Here is a 27202-nt window from a genome sequence, read left to right as displayed (position 1 = left end):
GAGGAGAATGGAGGAGAAGGGATTGCGGCGTGGCCATCCACCCTGGGGGGTGATTTCTCAATTTCTGTCTCTATGTCTCTCTCTGTCTGTCTGGCGAGCACATGCGCCCTATAGCGAAAAAACCTCTCCAAAAAAAAAAGAAGGGAAAAAAAAAACAGTTTTTATGTCTAACATAAATGACTGCTAAGGAAAAATAATTGCCCCATATACTGCCTACTAAGGGCCTATTTCCACCATAGGCCAAAGACTCCTACAAATCATATCAAAAATAAAACTGACAGGGACCAGCAGTTAGCATAATGGCTATGTCACTGAACTCCCATGTAGTTGACTGCGGTTCGAGTCCCGGATCTGGTAGCTTAAACTCATGCCAGGCATGTGTGCATGTGTGCCCAAGATCCCGAGAGGAGAATGGAGGAGAAGGGATTGCGGCATGGCCATTCCCCTGGGGGGTGATTTCTCGCTTTCTGTCTCTCTGTCTCCCTCTGTCTTTCTGGCGAGTGCACACGCCCTATAGCGAAAACCTCTCCAAAATAAATAAATAAATAAGACTGACAGAAGAATGGACCAAGGATGTGAATAGGTTATTTGCTGAGAAATAAGCATAAGGGCCGATTTCCCAAAGAATATGGGAAAGATGCTCTGTCTCATGAGTAACTGAACAAATGCGTGTTAACTGCAATGCTGCATCCTCGCCTACTCAGCCTGGGACAAGTAAAAACGTAGCAAACTCCAGTTTGTTCTATGTGAACTAAGCCCCCATCGTGAGGGAGACAGGGAGAAAAGATGTCACACACTGCCATTTGGGATACACACAGATGGGAGCATATCTCCGACCACTGGCAATCCAGATTTTGAACCCATTTGCTTTTTTTCTTTTTTAAGAGAGATTTTTGCTATAGGGCGTGTGCACTCACCAGAGAGAGACAGAGAGAGAAAGAGAGAGAGAGGGAGAGGGAGAGAGAGAGAGAGAGACAGAAAGCAAGAAATCATCCCCCAGGGTTTTATGGCCACACTGCAATCCCTTCTCCTCCATTTTCCTCTTGGGATTTTGGGCACGCATGCACACGTGCCCAGGGGGAGTTAAAGTTGCTGGGTTTGGGATTCAAACTATGGTTGACTACATGAGAGTCCAGCGACGTAACCATTAGGCCATCGGCTGGTCTCAAACCCAAACTCCTCTTACTGTTCCATTTGTAGAAATGTTTCCAGGAGAAACACTCACATCAGCACACGAGTGTTCATGCCCAAGAATGGTCTTTACCACACCTTTGTCATGGCAAAAAAGCCAAGGTCTGTCAGTAAAGAAGCTGGTCAGGTGTGTTCTGGGTCTTCTCTCGGTAGAACCCTTTTCATCACAGCAGAGCTTACCCGGACACATGTACCTCCTCCCAGAACATGAAGATACTACCTAGAATCAAGTCGTGCAATCGCATTCTGCATGCATTATCCCCTTTGACTGTCCAGTACAGGCCTGTATATGATATGCTTGTTGCTTGCATAGAAATGTTTAAGAATATTCTTGTGAGTGCAAGAACCTCTCAATAAGCATTACCTCAAAGAAAAGGCACGCGGAGGATGAGGTGAATCACTTACATTCAACCTTACATTCTTCTGTACTAACTGAGTAATAAAAAGAAAAGTAAGTACCCTGTTACAGTGTACTTATATTCTGGCCACCTTATTCACAATGTGGAACCACCCCTAAGCAGAAGACTTCAACCCCCGTGTGACCTTGTTCTCACCCCTGGGAATATGGGGAGCACAGGGCTTTCTCTACAAGCAGGGTGAACAATGATCTGAGGCCTGGGACAGAGCCTCAACCTGGAAAGAGCTTGCATCCTGGAGAGCCACATGCTAGCTAGAAACACACACCTGCACTGTGGGTGATAAAGAAACTATGCTTGGGTTAGCCTGATGGCTGGTGTTTATTGCCACAGCTGGCGTCACTTAACTTGGGTATGCCCTGTTTCTAGAAACTTGATATTTTATAGGAATGGCTACTAGAAACCAATAAACCTTATTTATTTAATTCTGCTTTCTTTCTTTCTCTCCCTTAACTTAAGGCTCACTGAGAGTTGTTAAGAATGCACATCTTGGGCCAGGAGGTGGTGGTTAAGGCACTGGACTCCCACATGGCCGTCAGCAGTTCGAGTCTCGGACCTGGCAGCTTACCTTCTCACTTTCCCTTTCTCTCTCTCTTTCTCTCTCCCTTCCCCCTCCTGTGTGTGTGTGTGTGTGTGTGTGTCTTTCTCTGGTAAATTAAGAAAATAATAATAATAATAAATTAAATAATTCTTTTTTAAAAAAGAGAATAAATATCTTACCATTTATTTCACATAGAACAGCAATGAGAGGAGGCACTTACAAAGACAAGTCCACCAAACGTCAGCATCGTGGGGCCAATGTTAATTAAAGTGGTCACAATAACCCGGAATCTAGGACAAAACACATTTTCAACACAAGGCAAAAGAGATGGTCAGTAAGACTGACAGCTAATTAGCACCTCTCATATAATAACCCCCATACGGTCCTGTATCCATTCTTTAAATGCATCAGGAATTTGCCTTTACGACGGTGTCCAAATTAATCCATTTGTCCAGTTGAGGGGGTGTTAAATAGTAGCTTCCCCTGAAGCAAAGCAAGTCAGGCTTCACAAGGATAAAAAAGGTAATTACAGAGAATTTCATGGGTAAGACCCACAGCCTAGTAGTTAAGGGTGCTGGATCCCATATGGCTAACTGTGGTTCAAATGCCAGCTTCAGCAGCTTGAAAAATACACTGGACAAAAGAGAGTACGTGCCCCAGATCCAAACAGGATGGGAAAATGGAGGGACGATTGTTAGCATGACCACAGCCTGTCACGGGGTGCCTTCTCCTCTCTAGAGAGCACTCAGGCAATTAAAAACAAAAGCAGAGAACTTGACTAATAAGACAGAGGTGGGTGTTGAGGCTGGGAAACTACTTAACTTCATTTCCTTTTCTCTCCCATGTTTTTCTCCATCACAACTGAGCCTGTTTCAAGGCTGTCCTAAAGGTATATGTAGACAACTGAGTATTTTCTGGGGCAGCAGACCAGTTCTCAGAAGGCCTTGAAAGAAACCTGGCCTATCAAAAACCCAGGGTGCGGTTTATCTCGGCTTTGGGCTCGGACTCTTAGGTTTACATCTCGGTCTGACTCTATCCAGCTGTGCACTCTTGAGGGAGTTGGGTTTTTTGTCTGTTTTGTTTTGTTTTGTTTTGTTTTTGCCATAGGGTGTGTGCACTCACTGGAGAGAGACAGAGAGAGGGAAAGTGAGAAATCACACCCCAGGGGAGATGGCTACGCTGCAAACCCTTCTCCATTCTTCTCTCAGGATTTTAGGCATGTGTGCACACATGCCTGAGTCTGGAACTCAAACTGTGGAATATGGCATGTGGGAATCCAGCACCTTCATTTTTGGAGAGATTTTTGCTATAGAGCTCGTGCACTCACTGGAGAGAAAGAACGTGAGAAATTAACCCTCAGAGGGGATGGCCATGCGGCAATCCCTTTTCCATTCTCCTCTCAGGATTTTGAGCTCATGTGCATGCACACACACATGTGCACTCAGCGTGAATTTTAAGCCCCCAGGTCTGGGACTCAAACTGTTATCCACTACGTGGGACTCCAGCGATGTATGCCACCTGCTGGTTCCAAGGAATCCAACACCTTAACCACTATGTCACCTGCTGGTAGAGGAGGGAGTTTCTTAACCTCCCGGAGCATCAGTGTCATCAACTTGTAAACTAGGAATAATAAAAGTCCATGTATGATGCACACCTGAGTTAGATTAGCTGCCAGCATGACTCCTCTTATGGTACAAGCAGCTCAATTCATTGTGGGGTCACAGGGACGCAAGTGCCTGGTAGAATCCCTGCCCTCAGGGAACTGCTGTCTGTGGGCTCTTCCCCATCTTCCCTGGCTGCCCCCCACCCTGCTAGCTCCAAAGAACCGGGGGCCCTCCACATGTTACCTGCTGGGATCATGGTGAGTGTGTTTATCATTCTGGAGAAGGAGTGCTTTTCATCAGGGCACCATGTGGGGAACCCTTAATGCAGGCATTTCATGTCACCTTATCTTTACCTCTGAATGCTAATGATGATCCTTAAGAGCCGGAGTATCCTCAGTATTAGGACGATATCTAGTATCTGCTGACTGTTGTATGTTTTTGCTGGAAAAAGAAAACAATCACTTAGCATTCCATTTTCTCAGCACCTCTGGCTTCTCTCCCTTATTCAATGAGGTCTGAGGCCCTGTGGGTCCTGGGGGAAATGCAGCTTTGCTTGAGGAACAGAATGACAGCCCTGAACAATGGGGAAGTGAGCACGGCCTTGTGTCAGAGCTACCCTACAAGTGGAAGCCAGGCCAGCATGGCTGCCTAGCCCACCCTCCACCCCAGCCCCAGAGCTGAGGAACCCTGAGGACAGGTGCAGATTTCAGAAATGACCAAACCATTGAGTAGCAACTGTGGATCATTTGTATAGAAAGACACACTTCAACGAGCTCTCTTCCCCAAGAATGTATTCTATAGAGCTAATAAGCTTCACTATCTTACATAATCCTGCCTGCCATCTACAGGAGTGTGCACGGGGTGGGGGGTATGTATGGGTAGGGCCAGGGGAGGGCAGAAAGAAGAGAGTGGTGAGCAAGGATGAGGTTGACATCCTGCCATGGCTGGACCAAGCTGTACAGAGCGGCCAATGGGTGATGGTCAGCCCCGAGGAACCAGTTTAGGAGAGATGACCAGGTAAGTATTTGATGTGATGGACACATACAAATGAGATCTCTAAAATGCAGGGAAGCTCAAACAAAGCCTTTTTCCTCTTATAAAATAACAAATTAAGAGCCCATTCTTTCTGTTGTAAAATAGGGCCAGGAGGTAGCATAATCATACAGTAGGTGATGGATCTTGAAATGTGCACTGGGCTTTGAGTTCCGTTAATCTCCCAAAACACAGTAAAGGATTCATTCCAATATCCCTTTATCAGCCTCTAGACTAAAAATAGCAAAGAAGAGAACTGTCTTCAGCTTCCTCCCTGAGGTTTAAAATCAAAGGATGTCAACACACCTGGACAGAGTTTAGCACCGACCATTGTCTGTCTTCCAAGCCCATCCTGCTTCCAAAGAGAATTGTTTGCTCATCATTATCTGAGCATTAAACCCCACTGCTTTTCCCCTTTACGCTACTGTACGATATTAACTCCAATGCCGACCCCAGAAGGACCATGAAAACATCCCTTTTCCCTTATGATGCAATTTAGCCTATCTGCTCTGGAAGACTCAGTGGTACAGCTTTTGACCAATATAAGACTTCTGATTAATCCCCCTCTCCACTTGTGATTTTTTGCCTTTAAAACTACCCTACATTCCATAAGACTTTGGCACACAACATTGACAGTAACTTAGAGATTTGTGTCTGGGCAATTTTCCACATTTTTGCCCCAAATAAATTCTCCTTTGCTTTATTTACATTTGCCTCAGCTTTCTTTTCTTAAGTTGACACTCTCAAGAACATGGGACATTTTCATCATTCTCCTGTATCCCCATCCCATCACCCCAAACATCTGAGTGGTGCTCGTGCATGGTGAATGTTCAACAAAGACTACAAATTGAACACATTATTCCAGGAGGTGGTGAAGCTGAGAGCTGGGGACACTAACCTGACTGAATGGTGGCATTGGCCACAGTGGCCACCAGGGCTGCAAGGATGATCAGTGTGTCAAACCTAACAGTATAAAAAAGCAAAAGCAACATCAGTTAAAAATCAAGGAAACAAGCAATGAACTTGAATCAGTAATAGATAACCTTCCAACAAAGAAAATCCCTGGTCCCGATGGCTTCACTTCTGAACTCTACAAAAAACTTTTAAAGAAGAGTTAACCTCCATTCTACTAAAGTTATTTTTAAACATCCAAAAGGAAGGAACCCTCCTAAATTCGTTTTATGAAGTCTCCATCACCCTCATCCCCAAAACAGACAAGGACATGAAAAAGAAGGAAAACTACAGACCAATATCTCTGATGAATATAGATACAAAAATTCTCAACAAGATACTAGCAAATCATAACCAACAACATATAAAAAAGATTATACATCATGACCAGTTGGGCTTTATTCCAGGAATGCAAGGTTGGTTCAACATATGCAAAACCATAAACATAATACACCATATTAACAGAAAGAAAGATTAAAACCATATGATCAGATCAATCAATGCAGAAAAAGTATTTAATAAAATATATCAACTCTTCATGATTAAGACTCTCAGCAAAATTGGCATAGAAGGGTAATGTCTCAATATAATAAAAGCTATCTATGAAAAACCCATAGCTAACATCATACTGAATAGGGAAAAGCTGAAAGCTTTTCCACTAAAAACTGGTACAAGACAGGCTCCCCACTTTCTCCACTCCTTTTCAATATAGTGCTGGAAGTCCTAGCCAATGCAATCAGAAAAGAGAATAAAATAAAAGGCATTCAAATAGAGAAAGAAGAAGTGAAATTATCTCTATTTGCAAATGACGTTATTGTATACATAGAAGACCCAAGGGTATCCACGAAAAAACTGGAAGTAATATATGAATACAGAAAAGTAGCAGGATACAAAATCAACATATAAAAAATCTATAGCATTCCTATATATGAACAACAAGCAGACTGAGGTAGAAGTGAAGAAAGTAATCTCATTTATCCTGGCCACAAACAGTATAAAGTACTTAGGAATAAATCTAACCAAAGAAGTCAAAGACCTCTACAAGGAAAACTGAAAAAAAAAAAATATATATATATATAAGAAATTGAAAATGATACAAAACAAGTGGAAGGACATCCTACATACCTAGATTATAAGAATCAATATAATCAAAATGACAATTCTACCCAAATTAATATACACATTTAATGCAATCAAATTACCAGAGACATTCTTCACAGATTTAGAAAAAACAATCATAGAATTTGTCTGGAATCATAAAAGACTTCATATTGCCAAAGCAATCCTGCACAAGAGTGGAGTAAGAGGCATCTCACTCTCTGACACCGAAATATATTCCAAAGCTGTGATACTCAAAACAGTGTGGTATTGGCACAAAAGGAAACGTGGATAAATGCAACAAATAGAGACCCCAGAAATAAACCCCAAAACAAAAACAAGTGGAAGGACATCCTACATACCTAGATTATAAGAATCAATATAATCAAAATGACAATTCTACCCAAATTAATATACACATTTAATGCAATCAAATTACCAGAGACATTCTTCACAGATTTAGAAAAAACAATCATAGAATTTGTCTGGAATCATAAAAGACTTCATATTGCCAAAGCAATCCTGCACAAGAGTGGAGTAAGAGGCATCTCACTCTCTGACACCGAAATATATTCCAAAGCTGTGATACTCAAAACAGTGTGGTATTGGCACAAAAGGAAACGTGGATAAATGCAACAAATAGAGACCCCAGAAATAAACCCCAAAACATACAGCTAACTGATTTTTGACAAAGTGTACCAGTCAATCCAGTGGGAAAAGGAAAACCTCTTTAGCAAATGGTGCTGAAAAACTGGGTATCCACCTGCAGAAAGATGACTCTGGATGCCTATTTCTCACCATTAACAAAAATCAACTCAAACTGGATCAAAGATCTAAACTGAAGACTTCAAACTATAAAACTGCTGGTGGAAAACACTGGGGAAACTCGGGGAGACACTGGAGTAAGCAAAGACTTTTTAAATAAGACTCCCAAAGCACAGGCAAGAATTAAAAAAACTAGACAAATGGAATTACATCAGATTAAGATGTTTCTGCACAGCAAAGGACACAGTAACTAATGTGAGTCAATAACACTCGGAATGGGAGAGTATTTTTGTAAACTATGCCTCAAATAAAGGACTGATAACCAGAATGCACAAGGAACTCAAGTGGCTTACCTGAAAAAAAAAAAAAAAAAAAAAAAAAAAAAAAACCCAATAAAAAAGGGGGAAAAAAAGTTAAAAATCTCTAAGGAAGACATATGAACAGCCAAAATGCATATGAAAAAAATGCACAATATCTCTCATCATAAAGGAGGTGCAGATCAAAACCACAATGAGATATCACCTAACCCCAGTCAGAATGGTGAAGATTAATAAAATAAATAATGATAAGTGTTGGCAGGGCTGTGGTGAAAGGGGAACTCTCCTACACTGTTGGTGGGAATGTAAACTGGTCCAGCCACTGTGAAAATCAACATGGAGGTTCCTCAACGATTTACAAATGGAACAACCATATAATCCCACAATTCCACTTCTGGGTATCTACCCAAAGGACAAGAGAACACTCAGTCAGGAAAGCACTTGCACAACTATGTTTATTGCAGCATTATTCACAATTGCTAAGACATGGAACTAACCCAAATGCCTACGAACAGATGATGAATGGATTGAAAAAGTGTGGTGCGTATATATATATATATATATATATATATATATGTGTGTGTGTGTGTGTGTATTCTATGGACTACTACTCAATAATTATAAAAAAGACCCTGGCATTTGATAGAAAGTAGATGAATATGGAAGATTTACTACTGAGTGAAGCAAGCCAGGCTATGAAAGAGAGACATTGTATGTCTCCACTTAACATATACCAACTGTCCACACTCTATGGCCGAAACTGGAAGACTAGAGGATATAGGAGCATGGAAAGTGATTATAGATATTAGAGACAAGGTGGGAAGAAGGTGGATGAAGGGGGAGAGTGCGAGGAAAGAAATCAAGGAGAAAGATAGAGAGGCAAGACATTTATGGAACACAGAAATGTATGATTATCTGTAAATGATAATGAGTATAGTATCCTCAACCGGCCTGGTGTGAATTATTGGCTCAATTCACTTTACAAGCTAAATGATGTATAGTGGTTGAATGTATAAAATTAAAAATATATTTAAAAAAAGAATCAAGGGAAAGACCTGCTGAGCTCAGAATATGACAGAAGCTGAAAAAATTTCATATCCAATCTGTTACTCAGAACGATGATCCGGCTATAAAACTGACTTCTAAAATTTTTAGGACAGAAAATATGAAACAAGAAACACCATGTTTGAATGTTCCCTGCTGGCCACATGCACCTGGAATCATGTTTCCTGGCACTTGGGGCAGTGGTCACAGATCCAGCCCTGCCACACGGTGCACTGTCTCAGTCCAGCCTGCACTTTGCCCTTTTGTGACCCACAAGGCCTGAAGAACAGTAGCACTCAAGATGCATGGGCTAACAAGTTCTCTTTTGTATTTTTCGGTTACAATTGAGTTTCTGACAGTTGTACTTGACCCTGAAGACCTCTAATTTCATGAAAAATAAATATTCATTAAGCATTCAAAAAAAAAAAAAAAAGCGCCATGGGCTGGGGGCCAGCAGGTGGTGTGGACTCCCATGTGACTGACCACTGTTAGAGCCACAGACCCGGCAGCGTGTAAATCACACTGGGGGTGTGTGTGCATACGTACCCAAAATTCTGAGAGGAGAATAGAGAAGAGATTGTGCATGCTCATTCCCCCTTGGGGAGTGATTTCTCACTTTCCCTCTCTGTCCCTCTCTTGTGAATGCATGCACCCTATAGCAACCATCAAAAAATAGATGCATGGGCACGTTTGTAGCATTAGGGCTGTGGTTTGAGACCAGGGAGTAGAGACCCTAGAGAAGAGGAGCCCATTGGAGACATACCCCCAGGCCAGGGAACAGCTTGCTAAGTCCTCATTATCCAGGTCACAGGCTGAGTTTTCTGACAGTGAGACTAGGGAGTGGGCTGAGGGAGCTGTAGAAGGGATTGCGCTAAGAAATATGTATTTGGTCTTCTTCTCCTGTTCTTAGACAAAGCTTCTAAAATCCTTGAAATTTCCTGAGTAGTAGGAGTGGTAAAGGTGAAAGGAGTATCATTTGTTATTAAAAACAACCTTGTTCAGCCTTTCTGAGTTTATGTTTGGAAATCCCCTAAGAATGTAGGCTGGTGTCCTTTGGAGCCAATACCTGATTAGAGGGTTGGAACTTTGTGTCCCACTCCCAGTGGTCAGGGGAGAGGGACAGAAGACCTATCGCAAGTGATTTAATCCACCGTGCATACACAATGAAGCCTCCATAAAAACCCAAAAGGATGGGTGGGTGAACACACGGAGGCACTGGGAGGTGGCGTGCCAGGGAGAGCATGGAAACTCCACACCCTTCCCACACTTGACCCCTAAATCTCTTCCATCTGGCTGTTTCTGGATTGGATCCTTTTATAATAAACCAGAAATCTAATAAGTAAACTGTTCTCCTGAGTTCTGTGTCTGTTCTAGCAAATTATCAAACCTAAGGAGGAGGGCATAGGGACCTCTGATTTATAACCAGTGGGTCAGAAAGAAGTCAAGGTGACAACCTACTATTTGCAAGTGACATCAGAAGTGAGGGCGGTCTTGGGACAGATAGTGTCAGGATTGAATTGAAAAGTAGGACACCCAGTTGGTGTCTCTAGAGAGTTGGGGAATTGCTTGGTATAAGGAAAACCCCACACAGTTGCTGTCAGGAGAGTGCAGAAAAAGTTTTGTTTTCCTTTTTTCCAAAGGTACTTTTCAAGTTCAAGATGCGGTGATCTGCGATTCTAATTTTAGTGGGCATGAGTTCAAACTGACATCATGAATAACAGCTTTCACTGAACCAGATGTTCGCTCACCCAAGGCCTCATTATGAGATATCTCAAAACTAGGCACTTGGAGCTTGGCGAACTCCCCAGATTGTGACAGGAGGTCCTCATTTGTCCCCTGTGGCCACATTCCTGTCTCCCCTCAGGACGCAAGGGCTTACCAGTTCCAGAACTGCTTCCTTCCGAAATAGGCTCTGGGCTCGTATGTGTACAGTTTCAGGAGAATCTCGATAACATAGAGAGAAAGGAAAAGCCATTCCGAGTAGGAAATGCTCCCTTCCTGAGCAATGAAGATGGCATTTATTATAATGATGACATCATAAACCCAGACAAAAATCCTGGCATGAAAAAAGAGAGAGAGGGAGAAATCCTGTCATCCCACAGTCCAGTGAAAGAAATAGGAGCCTATTCTAGGTCCTGTGGGGGCTACTTTGTTTCCCAGCAACGTGATAAATATGGGGTTCCCCACCACACGTGTTCCATGGAAGGTTTCAGCCTTCTGCTGACACTTCTGCTGAGCCCGTTCTCCAAGGAGAAGATGAAGGCAGAGTGAAGGGAGAGGAGACAGTGTGGTTTCTCTTTTGGGGGCACAGCACCTGGATCTGGGGGGCAGGGAGATTTAGGAATCAGCATGGAATAGTCACCCTCTGCTACCTGTCCCTGGAGAATTAACATCGTTAACGAAGAAAGCTTCTCCAAACCTCTTTACCACTAATGCACACAGGTGTTCCAGGGGTCTAACATGTTCCTCTTCCTCTCCAAGTTTGGAGTGAAATGGGTGAAAAAACATGCTAGCTGGGCTCAGACTCAACTTTCCAGTCCCAGAGCAAGCTGTGCTAAGTGGCTCAGTGCCCAACTCCTGTGCCCTAGAGAATTCTGGATATCCCGGTGGCGTGGCTATGGGGAGGGAAAGGGGGTAACCCAGTGTCCTCTGTGGTGCCATGGATTTGGGCTGAGCACCAGGTGTTGCAAGTGGATAGGCCGCAGAGGCCATATGCAGCACATCAGCGGTTCAATGTTGGGATTAACAGAAAACGTTTATGTAAACGGCCTTGATAATATACCACATAGGCAGCTAAAAGGGATGTTTGCCTACATCCCAGGCTAATCTACTTCCAAGGACTTCTGACCAGTCACCTTGTGCAATGTTAAATGCAAAGAAAGCAAGAGGCCAAAGAGGCTGAGGGGAAGGCTCACATGACAGGGTATTTCAGGTCACATGGATTAAAAGGAAGATCTCAAATAGGTAAGTGACTCTTCCAAGCAGCCATCTCATTGAAAATAAGAGAATTAAATTAACCCCCTTAACAATCATTCCAACGCTAACTCATGAGTTCTTACCATATGATTCACGGAAGCAACATGCTACATTTAACATCAACTTCATATTTATGCCCATGGAGTTGGGATTTTCTAAACTCAGTGGTCAGCTTCCTGGTGTAAAGGGCACATCTAGTTCTAGTCCATGGCTCCTTTTTTTTTTTTTTTTTGGAGAGGTGGTTTGTTTTTTGCTTTTTGGTTTTTGTTTTTGCTATAGGGCGCATGCGCTCGCCAGACAGACATAGAGAGACATAGAGACAGAAAGTGAGAAATCACCCCCCGGGAGGGATGGTCACGCCACAATCCCTTCTCCTCCATTCTCCTCTCGGGATCTTGGGCATGTACACACATGTGCCCGGCGTGAGTTTTAAGCCACCGGGTCCGGGACGCGAACCGCGGTCGACTACATGGGAGTCCAGTGACATAGCCATTACGCTAACTGCTGGTTCCCTAGTCCATGGCTCCTGAGCATCTTAGGAAACATCACAGAAGGTAGAATAATCTAGACACCTGTGCTTTGAACTAATCTAGCATGCTTAGAACCCTTTCCATGCCTCCTTGAGAAATTAAAAGTAGCAAGCAGGGAGCTGATGTGTAGCTTTGATGATGAAACACAGGCTGTCTGGATGGCGCTGACAGAGTTCTCTATTTTTAAAGTCATTTGAGAGAAAACTAACCCCATCTCACTTGCCTGTGCCGGACCATCTTCTGGACCAAGAGGCTTGCAGACGACTGGTATACCCGTGGGAGCCAGGCCTCCAATGGATGTCTCCTGATGTTGATAGTGACCACCTGGATGTTGAGGAGGTCAGCCAGGCGCAGAAAGTTCGTTTTGTCTGCAATGAGAAAATGACTCCCAAATGCATGAGCACTGTGACACTTAGGCACAAAGGGTGAAGCCACATCAGCATAGACTCTTAGCTCTGGATTTTGCAGGTGAGGCCAAGGAGCCAGTGAGTGGCAGAGCCAGTCTCTCACTCCCCAGTCTCTTACCTGTCCTCAAGCAGGTAAGATTTGAGGACAGCCTCAGCCACGCCAAGGTAGCAATATGTGGTTTTGTTCATTTTCAGTGCCACCACCTCACTCCCTGTCTTCACCCTGCTTTTCCCCTCACTCAGACTCTCATGCTTTCAGTGCCTGCCCTGCTCTACCTTCTAGCCTCAACCCCTTTCCCTTCCCCTTCATAAAGCCTCCCAGAACATGTAATCCAGACCTTCCACTTGAGCCCCTACCTTCTGCTCTTCCCACTCTGCTCCCAGGGGCTCATTCAAACCAACATCCACAAGTTCATCTGCCACCCCAGGCCAAACTCAGTGGCCAGCTTTCTTGACCAACCTGAACCCACCGATGCTCTTCAGATCTGCTAAATACTTGGGGGACCAATAGGCTGTTCTCACTACCCTGTGCACCTCTCTCTCTCACCAGGTGGGTCTGATGCTGACCACACATCAATTGGACTGGTTCCCAAGCCTATTTATGCATGAACATCTGGTAATCACATATCATTTTCTTTTTTTAAGAGAGATTTTTGCTATTGGGCACATGTGCTCTCTAGAGAGACAGAAAGCAAGAAGTCACGCCCCAGGGTGGATGGCCATGCTGCAATCCCTTCTCTTTCATTCTCCTCTTGGGGTTTTGAGCACACACACACACACACATGCACTGGGCAAGAGTTTCAAGCCACCGGATCCGGGACTCAAACTGTGCTTAATTATGTGGGAGTCCAGCACCTTAACCACTGTGCCACCTGCTGGTCCTAATCACACGTAACTTAAAGAAACAGCACATTGATGGATGAAATAAGAACGTGCAAAGGGCGTTGCTGCTTCTTCGAAACTTCAGTTGAATGCTTTGGAAACTCTAAAGAAAGCTACTGAAATCAGGTATAGCCATGACAACTGTGAAAGACTGGGGCAGTCATTTGAAAAACCTAGGAAGCTTCTCTTCTACAGTGCCTAGCAGGTACCCAGATCTCCACCTTGGTAAGCAAAGAATCATGGAGCCAAAGGTGATACCATTGTGTGACTTACGCAAGAAAGATATTGTGAACCGGCTAGGAAGACTCCCAGATTTAGAAAAGGCCTTGACCCTGGCAGAAAGCCTCAAGGGATATTAAACACTAATGTTGCTGTTGTCTCTTAATGGCATATGGTTCTAAGAACATGAAAGAAACTGAGTCCATCAAATTGAATGAAAAACATACTTAGACATCTAGGGCCTGTCAAATTTCCAGATATTTAATTAGAAGGAAACTTCACATACACATCTTTTATTATTACTGTTATTAATTTATTCTTCAGAGAGAGAGAGTGTGTGTGAACAAGAGAGAGAGAGAGACAACCCAACAGGGTCTTTTTTTTTTTTTTAAAAAAAGAATTGTTTAATTAACTTTATTTAATTTTTTTATAAGTAAAAAGTTTACTTATTTTTATTTGACCAAAGAGGGACAGAGTGAGAGAAAGAGAGAGAGAGAAAGTGAGAAAACAAGCAGCCGCCAGGTCCAGGACTTGAACTTCGGCCAGCTACAATTACCATGCCACCAGATGGCCCCCTCCTAACATGGTCTTTAAAGACTGATCAATTCCCAGTCTCACTCAGCCTAGAACAGGAGCCTGATGTGTTCAGGGAGGTCTTGAGATACGAACCCAGGATCTTTTCCATGTGAGTCCAGCTGTGCTACCACTGCACCACCACCTGGTTCCCGACATTCACATCCTAATAGTAAAACCCATAGGTAGAAGTGCAGCGTTGGAGAATTAGGTGACATGGACATGTATAACATAGATCCAGGGAACTCGGCTACATGAACTCCATCAGAGGTTATAAGGAAACTGGGATGACAGCAATAACTAGGGTCAGGGTGACCTACCAAGGTCACTAAGAAGCAATCCAGCCCAAACCTCTGGCCACTAAATAACGACGACCAGTAGGGAATCCATCAATCTCACTAGATTCACATCTTTTAATCTAGATTAATTAGTAAAAGAAAAATCCTACGTCCCCTCCCAAACAAAGCATTGTAATTTTGTGTTAAGAAGGAGTTTTTTACCCATCTGTTATGTAGTGTTGTAGCTTACAAGTCAGCAAACTCTTTCTATAAAGGGCCCAAAAGTAAATCTGTTTGGGTTGGCAGGCCATCTGGTCAACTCTGCTAGTAAAGCATGAAAACAGCCACACGTGATCCATAAGCGCATGAGCCAGTGTTTGGCAAAACTTCACAAAAACAGGCAGAGGCATATGAACCATCATCTGCCAAGCCTTGTGGTAGAGACAACATTATTTTCTTCATGTTCTTTTTGTTAATAGTTCTATTCAGTGGGACCAGCAGGTAGTTTGGTGGTTAAGGTCTGGATTCCCACATGGTCGACTGCAGTTCAAGTCTTGGATCTGATGGCTTGCTTTCTCTTTCTTTCTCTCTGTCTCTCGCTGGTCCAATTAAAAAATAATAATAATAATAACGATAATAATAAATAGAATTAAATAAATAACTCTTTAAAAAAGTCTATTCTAGTGAAAGTTTTGTGTTTCTCAGATTAACACTAGATTTAAGTTTTACCACTTTCAGTACTAACAGAATTCCAATGTTTAGCCTCAGCAACCACAAATCCTTACAGCTGCTGATCAAGAAGAAAAAGAGAAAATATTCCTGGAAGTAACATCATCCCTTGATTGTGCAGATCTCAAGCCATAGTGAAGCATGTACTCCCGCTTGTCTTTCTGTGATTAAAACTTCCTTCGAGGAACCAGTGAATGGCATGGTGGTTAAAGCACTAGACTTCCACGTGGCTGACTGCAGTTGAGTCTCGGACCTGGAGGCTTGAAATTCACATTGAGCTGTGCATGTATGCCCAAAATCTCGGGAGGAGTAGGAGGAAAAGGGACTGCAGCATGGCCATCCCCCTAGAGGGTATTTCTCGCTTTCTGGCTCTCTGGAGAGCACATGTGCCATATAGAAAAAAAAAAAAAAATCTCTCTCTCTAAAAAAGAAAAAACTGTCTTTGAAAGTGTTACTTGAACAAAGGAGGTTCTCAAGACAGCAAAACATCCTCCTATGCCCTGTGAAACATAATCTCCGAGTCGCAGAAGCCAACAGATCTGATTGGCTGTCTTCCTTTAAGACATACTTGTCCAGGTAATAATATTTGAAGGGACACTGCTCTTTGATTACAGGCCAAATACGGAGAAGTCTGCTAAACTCACTGGCACCTTGGTCTTGCCGCATCTACAGAGCTATAATAAAATCTACGACTCTGATAGCCTCCATTTTTTTCAAATGACTCTGACAGGTTTCTTTTTTTCAAGTCTTGGTTCATTTAGTTTACAAATAGGTTCATGAGGGGGACCTGGGGGTGTGGTGGTTAAGGCGCTAGATCAAACATGGCCATTTGCACAGTTTGAATCCTGAACCCAGAGAGAATTCTCCAGGCACGTGTGTGTAAGCACCCACAATCCTAAGAGGAGGATGGAGGAGAAGGGATTGTGAAGTGACCATCCGCCCCCCCCCCCAGGATGGTTTCTCATTTTCCCTCTCTCTCTTTCTGTCCCTCTCCAGTGAGAGCATGCACCCTACAGAAACAAAAAGATTCATGACTCAGGTAACAAAACTGGACGGGTTAAGGGGTGAGGCTGCAGCCACTTTGCCGCCTCCACTTATGAGCCAGTCACGAGAGGTCAGGAACCTGTGGGTGCGTGTCTCAGGGCACCTGCTTACCTCTCCCAGCTCTCTAACCTGCTCAGGAGGTCATGAGCGACTTTTCCAGCATCAGGGCCGTTAGGAAGTAAGAGGACCACACATGTCTGAATGTCATCATGAGGCTGTGATCTTGTGGCTTTGCTGAGTTTTACTGAACATGGATTTGTAGGCTAGATGAAGTCACGTGTGTGAAGGGAGACGTCTACTGGCAGAGGAATTAGAACCATTGCAGCTCTGTCCTCCCAGAGTAAATGTTTGAGTCTGAGCTTTTGATAAACTGAGAATATTAACACGACTGAGGTGACAGTTTGCTTTCTTTGTGAGATGGAAAGATAAGGGTTTCGGGGAAGTGCAGGGAAGGTAACCCATAGATAGAAGAAAGCCCTGGAGGACGGTGATGATCCCTGATGATCCACGCCAGACCCGGCAGTGTAGGTGTTGTGAGCTGAACTGTGCGCCCCTCAAATTCATATAGCGAAGTCTCAACCTTCCATACCCACGAAGAGTTAATTAAGTTAAGGTGAGGCCATTAGGGCGGGCCTAATCCTGTGACTGGTGTCCTTATAAGCAGGGGAGATTAGCACACAGACAAGCACAGAAGGAAGACCCTTTGAGGTCATAGGCAGAAGATGGCTGTCAGCAGCCAAGGAGAGGCCTCAGAAGAAACCACCCCCACCACCCCTTGACCTGAGACTAAGAGCCTCCAGAACTGCTGGAAAATCAATCTCTGTTGCTTAAGCCACCCAGTCTGGATACCTTGCTATGGCCACCCTAGAAAACTAATACACAATAGGAAAAATTTCTCAGGGAAACTGCTAATTTGGTTTTTTTCTTTCTTTCTGTTTTGACATTGGACTAATGAATATTGAGGTCAACAGTAGTCTGCATTTACCCGAAGACTTCTGAAGAAATGAAAATGCTATGTCTCTATGTATAAGTAACTGGTTTTGGGGCCAGGAGGTGGTCTGGTGGTTAAGGCTTTGGACTCCCATATGGCCAACCCTGGTTTGAGTCCCGGACCTGGTGGCTTGCTTTCTCACTCCCTCCATCTCTCTCTGGTGAGCATACATGCCCTATAGAAAATTTTAAATATAATACTAATAAATAAAAAAATTTTTAAGTGATATAATTATTTTAAAAATAATCAGTAAGAATAAGTGGTCTCTTTATAACACTAAGCTCTTCCTGACACCAAAGTTGAATATCATATAAAGATTTAGAAAATGTAGAACCTTGTAGAACAGTGAATGGGATATTCCATGGGATCATTGCCCGCAGGGAGCACCAATATATACCCTGATTTGCTAATGGAGAAAACGTGTGACTAGCCCTGCTGTTTTATCCATCACCTGGAGAAACCACCTGTTCTTGAACCTGAAAGGCAAAGGCGCCTTACCCACGTGCCCCTTCTGTCCCTCGTCGGAGATCCTCAGAAGGAGCTCCAGGTGGGAGCTGCTGATGTCTGGCACCACCACCTTTGCCAGCCGCTTCCACACGTCCTCTGTCACCACAAACTCTGTGCCCACCTTGACCTTCAGAATGTTGAATGCCTCTATCATTTTGTGACGTTTCAGATATGCCAGCTTGCGAATCTCATTCTTAAAAAAACAGAATTGTGCGTTTGAAGAGAAAGATGCAAGAAAGTGTCTTTTCTTTACCCCAAACTTTTCAGGTATCCCCAGAACCCATGAGAAGTCACTGGTGGGTCTGCTCGTATGCTAGGTCAATACCCCTCCCGGCTCCAGGTGCACTGAGCGGACCCGTCTGCATCAACGGCGCTCATCTTACCAAGTGTAACCGAGGCAGCCCTGGGGGCAAATCTGGGTGGTGGGACACAGAGGGACAGGAGGCAAATGGCTTCGACTCCACTCTGTCCCGTGCAGATTCCAGAAAGGGAGGAGATCAGGTGTGCTGCCGAGGAGAGAGAGAGGGAGAGAGAGAGCAGGGAGGCAGGCAGACAGAGCTATCATGAAGTCAGTCGAGAGAGAAAACAGAGCAGAAAAGTCAGTGAAACAAGGCTACATGGCAGGAGCACAGCCAGGACCAGCCTAGAGCTGCCGTCTGGCCTGACCACAGGATGTATTACAGCATGGGGGACGCGCCATAGCCTCCCACAGGTTATTAGCAGCCACCCAGCCACTGTGCCTCTTCCTGCTGCTCCCTGTCTGTTATCCAAACTCATCATAGCTTAATTAATTACACAGCTAGACTGGACAGTCTTTTTTTTTTTAATGTTCTTGCCTTAGGGCACATGTACTCACCAGAGAGAGAGAGAGACAGTGAGAGAGAAAGTGAGAAATCACCCCCCCCCAGGTGGGTAGCCATGCTGCAGTCCCTTTTCCTCCATTCCCTTCCTAGGATCTTGGGCATGCATGGACATGCACCCAGCATGATTTTTCAAGCCACCAGGTCCAGGACTTGAAACACGGTCAGCCATGTGGGAGTCCAGCAGTGTAACTGCTATGCCATCTGCTGGTTCCTAAACTGTACATCCTTACATTTTGACTCCTCAGCCCTTGTACGGTGCCAGGCATGCAAAGCACATGTCAGATACGTTTGCTGGCTGATGCATGTTGGAGAAGAGTAATTTCCAAGGGGCTACCAGAAAAAACACTTCCTTGGGGGCAGAGGAGGCATGGCAACAGTTCTGTCCAGCAGATAAAGAGAGGGAGGTGCTCCAGATCCTCTGGAACAGCCTCCCTGCCAGTGGGTGGAAGAGGCCAGAGGAGGTCAGGCCTTGGGCTAGGAGGACTGAGTTTCCCTCAGTGCAGAGACTCTTCAGGACCTGGACAGAGCCAGGCTCTTTTTTAAATTTTGCCAGAGAGATCATGTACTCGCCAGAGACAGAGAACAGAGAGAAATCCCACAAGTGGGAAGTGGACACTCCACAATCCCTTCTCCTCTATTTCTTCATCCTTTTGAGATCTGGAGTATGCTCACACACACACTAAGCTTTTTTGTTGTTGTTGTCGTTCTTTGTTTTTTAGAGAGATTTTTGTTACAGGGCAAGTGTGCTTGCTGGAGAAACAGAGAGAAACAGAGACAGAACATGAGGAATCACCCCATGGAGGGGATGGCCATACCACAATTCCATTTCCATTCTCCTCTCAAGATTTTGAGCATGCATGCACATATGCCCGGCATGAGTTTTAAGTTGCAGGGTCTGGGACTCAAACCACAGTTGACTATGTGGGAGTCCAACGATGTAACCATTATGCCATCTACTGGACCCTTGAGTATGTTCTTATGCTGCAGGGCCAGGATTCAAACCACTCAATTGGCTGTGTGGGATCCGGCTCCCTTAATCACTAAGTCACAAGGCTGGCTCCAGAGCCAGACACTTTCAAAAGTTGAACAGGCAAATCTTAGATTTGGCCCAGCACCCGCTTCTCTTCAGCTGCAGAGGTGGAGGTTCTCCCCGACCTTCCTTGACCCCTAGTGGGGATACCCATAAGCAATGAAAATTCAAAATAAATTCAAAGGCCAAAAGGTTCTATCTTTCCATAGTGAAAATCTTCCTTTACCCTATGCACCACGTTTTACAGTAAAAGAAACTGCCATCCAGAGATGTGTGCAGTGGGTGGCAATGGCGGAGGGAAAACAGCCGGCTGAGGTGTCCCCAGGCATTCAGGTACAAGAAAATCCCCTCCCTTCCCAGGCAATCAGGAGCCTCTGCCCAAGGAATTCTCCAGATCCAAGTCAAACAGGCAAGAACCGGGCAGAAACTGTTGATGAGCCTTGGGAAATTTCTGCTTCTGTTAGAGGGGAGGAAAGGAACTGGAAGCTTGGAGAAAATAGCCCTATCCCCCAATCACACGCAATACATTTCAAGGACCCATGAGCTGTTTAATGTGTTAAGAACGAGGAGCTAATGACCTGACATTGCCCACAGGGTGTTGGGGCCCTGGCTAGATCCTCTTTCTGCCTCTCCTCAGACACTGTGTCAGACCCATCGCGAAAACTGGTAAAGAACTGCCCTGCTTAGCAGAAGGGAGTGACACAGCAAAGAAGCCTTCAGATCCACCACCTGGACACTCTAAATACTTAGCAAGTGCACCGGCCAGCCATCCTACCATGGCGCCAACCCAGTTGTTTCGGTCCCCACCCCCCAGCTCATGCAAGTCACCTTTAAGTGCTTCCTGTAATTGTTGTAGACGACAGCCAGAAAGACGGACATGAAGATATAGGTATTGATGATGATGTAGGTTATAAAGTACAAAGAATTCCACGAGTTCAAGTCATAGGCGGGCATCCTAGAAAGAAAGAATTATGTTTCCTTACCCTAAGAATTATGTTTTTCTTACCCTAGCTCCATAGTACATGTAGTTATAACTTTTGGAGACATCTCATGTGCACAACCCTTGTGCTCGTGGCACCAGAAAACCCTCTCTCACCCTGACTCTTCCCCAAGTAGTGCATGGGACCTCAAAGCCAGCATCCCATCAAATGCTAAACAGTTGGTTTCAGACTTGCCCTTTTGACATTTTTTTAAAAGGTTTTGTTTTGTTTTGTTTTGTTTGCTATAGAGTGCATGCACTCGCCAGAAAGATAGAAAGAGACAGAGAGACAGAAAGCGAGAAATCACCCCCTAGGGGGGATGGCCACGCTGCAATCCCTTCTCCGTTCTCTCGGGATCTTGGGCACGCACGCACACGCACCCGGGGTCCACTGGGTGGGTCTGGGACACGAATCGCGGCAGTTGACTACATGGGAGTCCAGCAACATAGCCATTACACCAACTGCTGGTCCCGCCCTGTTGAAAAAAATTTTTTCTGGGAAAGGATTTTGCTATAAGGCATGTGCACTCACCAGACAGAGAGAGAGAGACAGAGAGACAGAAAGCGAGAAATCACCCCCCAGGGAGGACGACCACGCCCGCAATCCCTTCTCCTCCATTCTCCTCTCGGGATCTTGGGCATGCACATGCATCCGGGGTCCACTGGGTCCGGGACGCGAACTGCGGTCGACTACATGGGAGTCCAGCGCCATAGCCATTACACCAACTGCTGGTCCCACCCTTTTGAAATGTCTAGTGCCTCATGGAGGTGTTAGCTTTTGGGCAGGGTCTTAGTGATCTGCCAATCCATTTCTTTCCCTTCATGATGAGAAAACCAAGACCTAGAAAGGAGTACAACTTGTCCAGAATTACAGACAGAATCAGAAGTGTGACTTGGATTTACCCTCAGGCGTCTGCAGGACATGGGATTGCTTTGGCTGGGGGCCCAGATCATTTCCTACCTACCCTGGGACATTAAGAATGAAAGGGGTGCTGCTAATAATCATGGCAGGACAAGAGGCATTTAAACCAGGCCATGTGCTCACTCCACCTTTCATGGACCGGATTTCCTATAAGAGGGGTCCCACTGGGGTTACTGGCATAGCCAGCAGCTGGGGGTCTGTGAGAAAGACCCAAGAGAACACAAGCAGGGCCCAGGACTACACCTTGCTCATGTTTTCAGCAGGGCTGGGCCCAAGAGTGAGCCCCAAGCAAGACCTAGTTGATCTAAAGATCCTACACATGCCTGGATGAGAGCAGAATAACTGGCTCCTTCCCAAAGCCCGTTATCAGATGAGGGGCAGACTGACGTTTGCAGTTACAGCTCCACCGTGCAGGAGAGCTGAAGAGCTAGCTGCTCACTGTCGCGCCGTCCAGCAGTTTTACTCCTCTAAAGACGATAAAGCCACCCACAGGAGATTTCCTCATGTTCACACATGCGGAGAACTGGAATTTGGGGGGTGGGGGTAGGACCAACTGCTGAAGTTTACTTTTTTCCCTTGTTTCATGTAGCTAAAAAACTGCATCCCGGTTCAGAAGAATCATGGCTTAGGAGAACGGACCATGACTCTTTTACAAAGATGGCTTAGGTCTCTAGATCCAGGACTTCAGGAAGCTCCCACAGTAGAATGCAGGCTCAAATACAAAGAATCTATCTCAATTTGCTTTAAAACAGAGACCGTTTCATTATCGTGAGTATAACAGTATATATTCTTCCAAATGTTTACGGTCACTAAGACAGGACAGAAAGTTACTTTTTCCCTCTAGCCCCGCGAGGATCAGACAGCTCCTTCCAGTGACAGAATGCTGTTATGGAAACAGGCGCTCGTGAACCCAGACGCACGTACATGACATCGGGACTGTTCGCGGTAGTGACCAGCACGTAGAGCTCAAACGCTATCTCCAGGATGTTCTCGAAGTAAGGTGATCCTTCAGCTGTTTTTAGACTCCTAAGGAGGAATCGAAAACACTAAGTGAAAACCACACACATAAGTTGTGTTCCTGACACACTTTTCCCCTTCTCAGAGCCTCCTGGAGTACTTTGAACAAGGCAGGGAGTATCCGGTGACCGAGTCTGCCACCCACAGACTTAGCCCACATACAGGGAATTCACAGAATTGGTAGGCCAGAAACTTCCAGAGATGTGTGCTCACCTATTCCCAAAAAGCTTCAAGGCCATGAGGGAGAATACTAGCACACTGAACATAAACAAGAAAAAGACGTAGAAGATGTCGGGCAGAGTGTTCCGGATGCTGCGGAAAGCCCTTCGGATCTATGAGGAGACAGTTGCATTTCATTTACAAGAAATCTAGCTTTCTGCAAGAACCAAACCACACCAAACCAGCCTACACGGTCTCCTTACCTGGCGACTTTCAGGCAAGTTAATTAGGAAAACTGGCCTTAAGGCCCTTGACCATCGAACACCGTGGATGTGAACAGCTTCCAGGGACCCGTAGATAATGAGATCAGCCAAGGTCAACTGTGAGAGACACAGCAGAGACATCAGCACTGCGCTGTCAAAGCCAGGGGAAGGGTGACTGGCATGCTTGTTTACCGACCCAGAGGGAGAGCCTCATGTGAGAAAAACACAAGTTTCAGGGCCAGCAGGTAGTGTGTGGTTAAGATGCTGGACTCCCACATGGCTGACTGCAGTCTCAGTCCTGGGCCTGACGGCTCGCTTTCTCACTCTCTCTGTCTCTCTCTGGTGAGCACACATACCCTACAACAAGTTAAAAATAAAATAAATAAACATTTTTTGAAAGTGTGTGGTGTGTTCTCAAATGTGTTTTTGTTTTTGTTTTAGGAAATCTTTATTTAGTTATTCATTCATTTGTTTTTAATTTGACAGAGAGAGAGAGAGAGAGAGAGAGAGAGGGAGGAAGTGAGAAAGCAAACTACCAGGTCCAGGACTCTAACCATCCTCAGCCATGTGGGAGTGTTCAGCGCCTTAACCATCACGCCACCTGCTGGTCCCTGTTTTTGTTGGTTTTTTTTTAAAGCAAGTTTTGGGACCAACAGATGGTGTAATAGTTACATCACTGGACTCCCACATAGCTGACAGGTGTTCGAGTCCTGGAGCCGGCAGCTCTAAAACACACCAGGCATGTGTGCATGTGTGCCCAAGATCCCAAGAGGAGAATGGTGGAAAAGGGATTGCAGTGTGGTCATCCCCTGGAGGATGATTTTTCTCTCTGTGTCTCTTTCTGTCTCTCTGGCGAGCACACACACCCTGTAGCAAAAATCTTTCAAAAAAAAAAAAAAGCAAGTTTCATAAATAGCATTACTCCCATTTTTCTAATATAACATTAACAATAGCTGATGTTTGGTTTTACTGTGTGCCGTATAGTATAACAAGCACCTTCTATAGATTATAGTAAGGTGTCACTTAATGACGGGGACGCATTCTGAGAAACACGTAGTTAGTGACTTCACCACTGTGTGCACATCACAGGTTGTGCTTACACTAACATCAGTGGCATAGCTTGCTCTGCATCTAGGCTATATAATATAGCCTGTTAATTCTTATGTGACCACGGGACATGCGGCCATCACTGAGATGTTGTTGCATGAGCCTAGATTTCATTTTTGGCTCACCACATCAACTAGGTGGATACTCTTACTGGCTGAGGGAGCTTGAGGCACAGAGAGGGTAAGCACACAGCTCATGGTCACACAGATAGTAAGGGGTCGAACTGGGACTGGAACCCAGATAGCCTGAGGGCCAAGCCCTTGCTACTAATTGCACTGCTACATGCTTCCTCACTACATCTTATTGAACTTTTCTTCCATCTGACATGTCAAAGAAAGGATGTCTAGCCTCGTACAGAAGTAAGAATATCTAGGGACCAGCAGTTGGCGTAATGGCTATGTCGTTGGACTCCCATATAGATGACTGCGGTTTGAGTCCCAGACCTGGTGGCTTAAACTCACACCAGGTGCATATGTGTGCATGCCCAAGATCCCGAGAGGAGAATGGAGGAGAAGAGATTGCGGTGTGGCCATCCCCCCTGTGGGTGATTTCTCATTTTCTGTCTGTCTCTCTCTCTCTCTCTCTCTCTCTCTGTCTTTCTGGAGAGTGCACATGCCCTATAGCAAAAACCTCTCCCCCCCAAAATAATAATCCCCTTTCTTTTTTTGTTTCTGTTTTGTGTTTAGTTTTCCCACCCACTCTATCCTCCACTCTCCCACACTGTGCTGTGGATGGAAACCAGGCTTGAGGTCACAGGTACCATCCCAGTGAGTGTGCTTGAATTTATTACCATGTGAATAATAGAAAAGGAATACATGTCTAAAAATCAGAAAAGCAGATACTCTGCATATAAGAGGACTTCAAAACGCTTGTGGGAAAATGGAATTAGAGTATGACGGGCTTATTTTGATGCAAAACACTCCAAAGCCCGTACATAGTTTTTCTTAATACACACTTTCCATGAACGTTTTGAAGATCCCACACATTCTTAAGTGCTCCACCAACATGGGAAGAAATGTCTAAACAAGTATTTAGAGAAAGAGGGAGAAGCAACCATGGATATCCCAGGTAAGAGACTAACTGTGAGCAGAGAAAGACCCCCGGTCCCTGGGTGGGCACAGCAGGCCACCTAGGCTGGTTGGAGGGAAGAGCAGAGTGAGACGTGTTTGTAGAGACCAGTGGAGTTCCTGTCCTCAATGGTCTGCAGAGCTTCTAAACATTTTTGAGCAAGGGAGGAAGGCGATCCAAGGTAGGTCTCTGGACAATTGGTCCTGCAATAGCATCGGAATGCAGCTATCCATGGGAAAGTTCCAGGTTTGCACCTGGAGACCTCCCTGAGTACTCCGGGCATGAACTACAGCCAGGCTGGCCAAGGCTGGGGCGGGTCATGGGATCAAGACATTGTTGAGCGTGCTGTCTGTCTCTCTTGGCTCATGGAAGAAATAAACTTGAAAGAAAATTAAAAGAGAAATGAACGGCCAAATGGCCTTTCAGAAACATAGTTTTGCTTCTCTCTCTAGCAGAGTACAAGGTTTGTTTCCTCTCAGGCTTAATATTATTTTATAGGCAAGTATGCGGTAGTATTTTATCTTTGTTCTAATCTATATTTTTAATTAATTATCTTTCCTCTTCAGTAATTTCACCAGTCATTTTATGTATTTCTTCTTTGTACGTGCCATCACCTATTTTCAGCATATTTTCCCACTGGGATATCTTTTTTTTTTCCCCTTTAATTTGGAAGTATTCTTATGTGTTAAAATATTCACTCTGTCATTTTCTTTTTATTTTTTTTTTGGAGAGGTTTTTGCCATAGGGTGCATGTGCTCGCCAGACAGAAACAGAGAGACAGAAAGCGAGAAATCACCCCCCAGGGGGGATGGCCACACTGCAATCCCTTCTCCTCTGTTCTCCTCTCTGGATCTTGGGCACGCATGCACACATGCCCAGCGTGAGTTTTAAGCCACCGGGTCTGGGTCTCAAACCGCAGTCGACTACATGGGAGTCTAGCGACATAGCCATTACGCTAACTGCTGGTCCCCACTCTGTCATTTTCTTCCCCTTAATTTTGCTACACAGCACATGCACTTGCCAGACAGAGAGAGAGAAAGGGAAAGTGAGAAACCATCCCTCGGGAGGATGGCCATGCCACAATCCCTTTGCCTCTATTTTCCTCCAGGGATTTGGGGCATACACACACACGCACCCAGTGTGTTTTTCATAATGCCGGGTCCAGGACTTGAACAGTGCAGTTGGCCTTAACCATCACAGCACCAGCTGGCCCCACCTTGTCATATTTCGCCATGTTTGTTCTTCTGTTATTTGCTTGCAGCCACGTTTATGGTGTTTGCTACATCAACACGTTATTTTTGTACAAAGGCAGATCTATCAACCTTGTTCTTCATGGTTTCCACCTTTGATCATGAACTCCTACGAACACCATGATGAATACTCACCGCTATGGTTACCATGATGCAGATGTTTTTTGTATCCTTCCAAAAGACCCTTTGAGGAGTGACTTTGGCAAAATGCACGAGTCTCCCAAAGAATGCAGTCAGGCAGAGAACTTCCGCTACTGAGGTGGCCTGCAAAGAGACACAGAGACTGAGCACCCTGCCTTGCCACTGGGAGGCTTGGCTTTAGTTCTCTCATACCCTTCTCAACTGCCACCAAACGTTCCTGCCCAGCACACTCTGAGAAGTAGCCATGCCCCCTCATTGTTCTACAAAGTTGCAGTAAAATTGTTGCTGGTTAAAATATTTTTCCCTCT

The 27202-nt window shown here is 44.9% G+C and overlaps 1 protein-coding gene across 1 annotated transcript in view; it reads right to left on the bottom strand.

Annotated features, from left to right (window-relative positions):
• The window catches only part of LOC102497990 (two pore calcium channel protein 1-like), a 52404-nt gene that overhangs the window by 6277 nt on the left and 18925 nt on the right, over positions 1 to 27202 (bottom strand). The window contains exons 4-14 of the mRNA XM_006156630.3: positions 26889 to 27017; positions 23329 to 23445; positions 23120 to 23238; positions 22814 to 22915; positions 20817 to 20943; positions 18087 to 18288; positions 12689 to 12833; positions 10839 to 11015; positions 5683 to 5747; positions 4106 to 4193; positions 2369 to 2438 (exon numbers count right to left, since the gene is read on the bottom strand). Coding sequence (XP_006156692.1) covers positions 2369 to 2438; positions 4106 to 4193; positions 5683 to 5747; positions 10839 to 11015; positions 12689 to 12833; positions 18087 to 18288; positions 20817 to 20943; positions 22814 to 22915; positions 23120 to 23238; positions 23329 to 23445; positions 26889 to 27017 — 1341 coding nt within the window. The remainder of the gene's footprint in view (positions 1 to 2368; positions 2439 to 4105; positions 4194 to 5682; positions 5748 to 10838; positions 11016 to 12688; positions 12834 to 18086; positions 18289 to 20816; positions 20944 to 22813; positions 22916 to 23119; positions 23239 to 23328; positions 23446 to 26888; positions 27018 to 27202) is intronic.

The sequence above is a fragment of the Tupaia chinensis genome, unplaced genomic scaffold (genome assembly GCF_000334495.1).
Source record: "Tupaia chinensis unplaced genomic scaffold, TupChi_1.0 Scaffold000511_1, whole genome shotgun sequence".
In the NCBI taxonomy this organism is placed as follows: domain Eukaryota; kingdom Metazoa; phylum Chordata; class Mammalia; order Scandentia; family Tupaiidae; genus Tupaia; species Tupaia belangeri.
Note: the sequence above shows the minus strand (reverse complement) of the source record. Positions and strands in the feature narration are given on the sequence as shown.